Source organism: Bradysia coprophila, unplaced genomic scaffold, assembly GCF_014529535.1.
Source record: "Bradysia coprophila strain Holo2 unplaced genomic scaffold, BU_Bcop_v1 contig_138, whole genome shotgun sequence".
Lineage (NCBI taxonomy): Eukaryota > Metazoa > Arthropoda > Insecta > Diptera > Sciaridae > Bradysia > Bradysia coprophila.
Genome location: NW_023503409.1, coordinates 1,529,532 through 1,536,883, shown reverse-complemented (window position 1 = coordinate 1,536,883; position 7,352 = coordinate 1,529,532). Strand labels below are relative to the sequence as shown.

The following is a 7,352-nucleotide window of genomic DNA, read 5'->3' as shown; positions in this document are numbered from 1 at the left end:
GTGGATTGAAGAAAGGTTAAGAAATGCTCAATTTATCCAATCGTTTGTGGACGGTTTTATATACATGGCAGTTTCCACGCTCAGTGAGAATTCACAATTTGTACTAACACACATAGGGACAGTAGTACTAGTGTTAAAAATATACATTCGTAGCACATTCTTTTTTGTTACCGGTATTTTACAGAAATTTGTAGCGGATTTTTGGTTTCTACCGGTATTTGGCGTCATTAATCTTTTGTTTTCAATGTAAAATAGCGCACAAAGTGCTATTTGGATACCAATTTGATGTAACCAATTTAACTTTAGTAGCGTTTGGTTCGAAAACTTTCTGCCTATCGGTATGACATTTTAAATTTTTTTACTAATGAAACGTTCGGAACGGTGACATTTTTAATTATTTTATAATTATTTCACAATCAAATTTAACTTAAAACGTGATTAAAATGAAGTTTTGCCCTTCTTGTTATTTTTAAATGAAGTAATGGTTAAAATTTTATTGTGAAACTATAAGAAAACACCTTTGCCGTCGATGACTGCATACAACTTTTCTCACTTTAGAAACGTTCGGAACGACGCTTGATTTGGGTGTACTTGGCAGATTTTTCATAACACTTTATTATTTTTTGGTCTGAATATGAAGATTCATCTTTATTTATCATTTAGAAACAGTTTTTAAATCATTTCCAATGTTTAAAATATCTTTATTTTGCATTGAAAAAATACCATGCACGAAAATGTTACAAAAGAACATGCCACATACGTTTAACTATATTTTGAAAGATCTCACGCAACAAACCAACGTCATTTCATACATGGCAAACGAGCACAATCAAATTTTTGCGCGAAAACAAAACGTTCGTAACCATTAGTACTCTGACTCAAACTTAGATGTCAGCAAAATAAAGCAGTGGTACTGGTATACGTATTTACATTTTGGTACATTTAATCTTGTGCAACCCTGTTATTTTATCACTGCCAACTGTCACAACTTGTGTTTTTAATATTTTCGTTTGTTTTTACTTAATAATAACATCCAAAACTCTTAACAATTCGTTGAATGGATGAAGAAATTGAAGCGAGTCCTACATCGCAGAGAAAGCGAAAAAAACTGTCCAGACGTCGTGCTATTGAAAAAATATCGTTAACCGGCGGAGACAATCAGGAACATCAGGACACAATTGAAGACAGCGATTTTCCGTTCTGTAGCAGAATGTGGCAATCTGCTTATTTGCTGGAAGAAAATGATAAAGTTCAATTTGTCCCCAAAAATGGTCGCTCGCATCGAACACTCGGAAATGAATTCAGAATGTCGGGGCCTGCTGATTTTTTGAGTGTTAGTCAATTGTGTGCAGCAAGAGCAACTCATCAGAATGATATCGAAGAAAGTGAGTGGGACGTCACAGAGTCACAGTTTCGAAAAGTTGATGACGCGATAAAGGAGTTTCATGAGTCAGAAATCAAACAAATCGATAATTCAGTTCGAGACAACAACAATACTAAGGAAGTGCCGAACGTTTCAACTCGATTGGATGGAGTAATTTCCGATGTCGCCCACAATGAACAATCGATAGAAAGTGCCACCGTTGGTCGCGATTCATTAAAACGTCCTAGTTCGGTTTTGGAATCAATTCTGTCTGATTGGTCATCACCAAGTCCGACGAAAATTCAGAAGACACAAAGCGAAGTGGTGCAGCTTAGTCCAAAATTTAAATTCAACAGAAAGCGATGCAAGAGGACGTACTGTCGTATGCACAATTCAGATCACAGAGGAAAGTTAGTCAACGATTTGAGAAAAGCTTCACCAGCTACCTCACCGGTATACAATGAAACCGTTGGAGCAAATGTCCGTCCAGAACTTTGTCAGAAACCAAATGATCCAGCTGATGCCAACGACGACGACGATTTTGATGAGAGCATGAACATTGTCGACAACATTCAAAATTTAAGCAAATTTTTCTCTCAATCGTGCGAAACAGCTTTGGACGGAAACAATATCGATGCAACAGAATCTACTGCAATGAATTTGAGAAGCGTCGATTTGACCGTATCTAGAACCAGTTTGGATGATGAAGAAGACTTTTTGGGATTCGATGGACCGGATTTGACCGGTGAACCGGTTTCGATTACGTTGCCGGAATTCTTCGTCAAGTGCTATAGGAAATTTTCGGCATTGGAGTCAATTACTTTACCGGAAAGATTCAATGAATTCGATACGGATTCAGAGAGCAGCTACACACCCATACCTTCTCATACCGACAATACTGAACAGCTTTTATTAATGGAAGATGACGACTTATTTGCTAACTATCAAACGCAGCAATATATTTCCAAAGAAGAAGTCGACTACGAGAAGCCTACGGCAACCATATCAGCAAACGGTACGTTTGTCAAAGATCGATCTTAAGTTGTCTAATCTAAAGCTAATCTAAATTGTAGAGGACTGTTACCAGAGAAGACTGTTCAATGGTAAAATATGCACCGAATCCAATTATGTCGAGATGCAGACTGAAGCAGGTAAATTCGTTGTCAGTCAGACTTTCCACTTTCGTCATGAAAAATATTGAATCTGCATTCTAGCAACCAGAGGATTCGGAAGACGGACTAACATATTCGACGATATCGACAGAGAGTTTGACATTACATCAAATCCACGTAACACCGAACCTTCGACAAGCTGTTTGAGTTTTCCAATCAGACCACAATGCCGGGAAACAGAACACAATCCAAACGTAATGTTTGCAGGCTTTTCGATCGTCTCAGGAAATTCAGCGGTAGCTGGCTTCACAACCGCTGGAGGAGTTCGTATACCTGTCGCTTCAGAGTTGATATTGAAGAAAACCAACATTTTCGACAGTGTGAACGTTTCCGAAGATGAAATCATGCAAATGAATAATTATTTCGGCGACGAACGTAAAAACGACGTTGCAGTGCTCAATCAAGGAAATCTCAATCTGAGAACAAATTCAACCTATGGTGGCTTCGCAACTGCTCGGGGAAAACGGATTTCGGTGTCACCTACAATGATATCGAAGAAGGCGGATACACTCCAGGATATTTCGGTTAATGGCGACGAGCTCATGAAAATGGGTGTTTGGAATGAAGTCAACGATCTCAATGGCGAAACAAATGATTTTTCGCTTCGGAATTGGGAATTCAATCCAGGGTCAATGTGCAAAGGTTTCACAACCGCTCGTGGTAGAAATATACCTGTCTCCTCAGATATGATGTTGAAGAAAACCAACATTTTCGACAGTGTCAACGTTAATGAAGATGACCTCAAGAAAATGAATATTTGGATTGACGACGAACAACGAAACAATGAGTTCAGTGCAAATTCGAAGGCACCGTTAACAGGCTTCGCAACTGCTCGGGGAAAACAAATTCCAGTGCCGTCAACGATGATATCCAAGCACAAGAACATTCTACAGAGCATTGCAATTGCTGAAAACGAATTGAATGGTATGGACACTTGGATCAGCCATCGTGATGTAATTGATGCAACAAATGATTCCTTGGGACAAGAACGAAACGATTTCAATCCAAAACCGACGTTTAAGGGCTTCACAACCGCTGGAGGAAAACATATGTCAATGCCATCGGCACAGTTATCGAAGATAATTTCCATTTTCGATGATGTGAATGTCACTCCTGATGAATTGCAAAATATGAACCATTGGATCGATGACTGTGCACACAGTAAGAGCACCATGGCTTCAAGTTCCACAAATGAATCGAGAAAAACGCCAATTTCAAGGTCTTTATTTTCCAATCCGGTTCACAATGTCGGAGACAATCCAAAGAAGCAATGGAATTCAACCGATCTCTTTCGAGAAGTGACAAACACTCCACAAAGGGAGGCGGACAATTTGTCGAAGAAATTTTCAGTGGATACGTTCATCAAACCAAGTCCTATGCGAAAGATGTCAATGATGAATAGTTTACGCAAATTAGAAACATCAAAAGAAAATGCCGTCGCTAAGCCTGTTCTGTCAATCGATGATAAGGACAGTGTTCACGGAATGTTCAATGCAACCAGTACACCAACATCTTGTAAGACCAACGTGTGCGTTACACCAACGAATAATCTAAAAACATATTCGCAAATCGGCAGAGAAAGTGCGGCAGCAATCATGGAGGACGACGAACTGACGTTAGCTAATCCGGACGTTCAGTTGAAGGAACATACTCCTGGCTTCGCTTCTGGATTTATGGCCGAACTAACTGCCTCATCAACACCAGTCAGCAAAAGCGAAAACTTTCGAAGCAGATTAAAGCAACGGAGATTGGTCGAAAAATTTGACGACATTGCCCGTGAAGATGATGTTGAGTCAAACATCCTTCCAGAGACTATTAAAATTAAGGTGTCTCCACAAGTCAAGTCATTAAGAACGACGGCAATCAAAGAGCAACAACAAAGTATTGCGAAAAAGACCAATGTCAAAGCTGTGCCGAGTTCATTGTTCATCAGTAAGCTGACATCAACTAAAGTCAATTGGAAAGAATTCGTAGAGCATAGTCGTCCGGTAAATAAGCCCGTAACAGGTGCCAATATCACCAACAACGTCCTAAATGTAACTGTTGATAATGCCACGAAATTTAGGTTCAACGCGTGGGAACATTATTCGGATGAAGTTTGTCGGGAAAACATAAACGGAATCCATCTTCAAGACGACATCGTAGTCATAATGGATGAAAATTGCCAAATCGGTCTAACCGAAATATCAACCGCTTTCCTAAGTTGTCCCAGTGTCGATCCTGCGCTCATCCATACCAAATGGATCGAAAACAATATGAAATGGATTGTGGTCAAGCTAGCCGCTATGGAACGATCATTCCCGCATCGTTTTGCTGGAAAGGCTTTAACACTGGAGAATCTAATGCTGCAAATGAAATACCGTTACGAGCGTGAAATTGACCGTGTTGAACGTTCAGCCATTCGGAAAATATGCGAGATGGATGACGTACCGGAAAAACGGATGATTCTCTTTGTGGCTGGAATAACGAAAAGTAGCAGCGAATATGAAGTAGAACTGTCCGATGGCTGGTACAGTTTATCGTCGACTTTGGACTTCGGAATGAAAAGGCTGGTCAATGAGGGAAAAATTAAAATCGGTACGAAACTAGTCATTCAAGGTGCTAACACAATAAACTTAAGCGAAGGATGCCATCCGTTAGACGTAAGTTTCTGAGCAAAGCCAAGAAATGAATTTGTTCTCAACCTCCCTTTTGAACGTTCAGGTGCCTGCCAATGTGAAATTGAAAATTCATGCAAATTCTACACGTCGTGCTCGGTGGGACTCGACGCTGGGTTACTGTGAAAATCCGGAACCATTCAAAATCAGCTTACGGTCGGTGTGGGGCAATGGCGGGAACATAACCAAACTGCGAATCTGTGTACTACGTGTGTATCCGGTGGTATACATTGATCCGAAGAATTTGGCTGGTAAGTGACTATTATCGACAAATATAATTGATGATCTGACCGCAGGAAGTATTATATTGAATTAATGTTAAAAGAAACGAAGTAAAAGATTTTCTGTCCGATGATTGTGCCGCTAAAGGCACTCCGTTTTCCGTTAAAATCCAAAAAATCATTTAGCAAAACACGTCAAGCATCATCATCGAGTGTATCGCTTCTTTTAACTTAAATTTTACCAACTTGGGCTCATGGCCATGGCCAATTTATTTCTTCGCTGTTGTCCATAGTAGATGATATAGCCGTCTGTTTTCCATTTTAGATGTACACTCTGAGAAGGTCGAGCGACGTCGCAGCATAAACGATGAACGTGAAAAATCGACAATTCTCGAAAAAATCATCAATGAAGTAACCAGAGACTTCGAAGAAGAGGAAAAGTGTGCTCGTTACGAGAATCGCCCTAGGAAAATCATCAAACTGGCAGAACTATCTTCCATAACCGATCCGGCTTATTTATGCGAACTATTGGATAACGATAACGATCCGGAACGCATAGAGGTAATCGTCTTCTATATTTTAAATAAGATTAGTCAATAAACCCATTCAATTCATCAGGGCGAGTTAACCAACACTCAAAAGACGATGGTTCTCAATCATAAAGAGAAAGTCAATTGCCTGCGAAGCGAAGAGATCAACGCTAGGGTGAAGAAGAAACTGGCAGCGATCGATAAAGGTCATAAAAAGTTTGTGCCGTTGTTGAGGTTTAAAATAACCGACGAAATGTTCTACGATAAAACTGCTGTGGTAACGGTTTGGAAGCCAACAGAGGAAATCCTTTCTCAAATAAAAGAAGAATCAGTTTTTGATTTGACCGGATCATCGTCACGTGGTGCACATTTGTCCGAGCTTCAGATCTATGCAGGGAGAAATGCAAATTTCCGAAAATTGAATGTGGTCACTCGGGTACCTAGGTCACTGTTGCGACGTCACATCAGTATTTCCGAAATAGTTTCCATTGACCATCTCGCCTTGAACGAATTGGATACCACCGGCTTTGTTATTCATGTGGGTGAAAGTTTACACAGTCTTCAGCCCGTGTACATTGCCGATAGTAACCATAACATCATGTGCATCAATTTCTGGCAGAGCATCAAAGATTTTGCGTATGAAGATGTACTGCAACCGAAACGTTTTCTGGCAATCAAAAATTTGCAATGGCGAAAATCTAGCAACAGCAAGTCGATACCGTGCACATACACCACCGAATATACGCTATTCATCGAAAATCCCCAATCAGCCGAGCTGTCCAGTGCCATAACTACCTTAAAAGAGCAATTCGCTAATGTTGATGTGAACGAGTTCATCGAATCTTGTATGGAAAAAGTAAGATCATTCAATTCATCGTGCCTATCAACACCAATTCATTCCAATAATTCGTCATCCTTACTGCAATCGACATCTTCGTTACTGAAGACACCAACCGATTTTTCACCACGACCTGGTCGTTCGTCTTTGAGTAATCAAAGTCGAATCGAAATGTTAAACAAATACGGCGATGGAATGGCGACACCTCCCTTGAAAATTGATATTTTGAATAAAAGTTTTAAACTGCCCGTTACAAATCTCTAAGAAAACTTGTCAAATTTCAAAAACACAAATGAGAATCTTGAAATAAATTTTTGTTATTTTCTTAAGTCATTTTAAACCAGCGAAGTTTTATTTGAGAAAAAATCCCCATTCAATCCTAATGTTACAACTTGTAGGTCAGTGTCTTGTGTCTAATTCGAACTGATCTAGGTTCAATAACGTTTCACTACTCAACTTCTCGATGTCGTATCTACTTCACTGAAAGTTTGTTGTTCAATCATCTCATCCAGAAAAAAACTTTCGCCTGCATAGCAATGATTATAAGGAATTACCCCTGGAAATTACCACC

The 7,352-nt window shown here is 39.7% G+C and overlaps 1 protein-coding gene across 1 annotated transcript; it reads left to right on the top strand.

Annotated features, from left to right (window-relative positions):
* Window positions 1-967: 967 nt before the first annotated feature.
* Window positions 968-7,121, top strand: LOC119073336 (breast cancer type 2 susceptibility protein homolog). Its single transcript, XM_037178731.1, has 6 exons — window positions 968-2,378; window positions 2,437-2,514; window positions 2,578-5,177; window positions 5,239-5,443; window positions 5,739-5,974; window positions 6,032-7,121. Exons 1-6 carry the CDS (start codon window positions 1,058-1,060, stop codon window positions 7,043-7,045), a joined length of 5,454 nt encoding a protein of 1,817 aa, XP_037034626.1. The 5' UTR covers window positions 968-1,057; the 3' UTR covers window positions 7,046-7,121.
* The last annotated feature ends 231 nt before the right edge of the window (window positions 7,122-7,352 follow it).

Excerpts from the sequence above, each read along its gene's own strand:
- LOC119073336 (XM_037178731.1), top strand. The coding sequence starts at position 1,058 with ATGGATGAAGAAATTGAAGCGAGTCCTACATCGCAGAGAAAGCGAAAA. Across the intron at positions 2,515-2,577 it reads CGAGATGCAGACTGAAGCAG|CAACCAGAGGATTCGGAAGA; the intron begins GTAAATTCGTTG and ends TCTGCATTCTAG. Across the intron at positions 5,178-5,238 it reads AAGGATGCCATCCGTTAGAC|GTGCCTGCCAATGTGAAATT; the intron begins GTAAGTTTCTGA and ends TTGAACGTTCAG.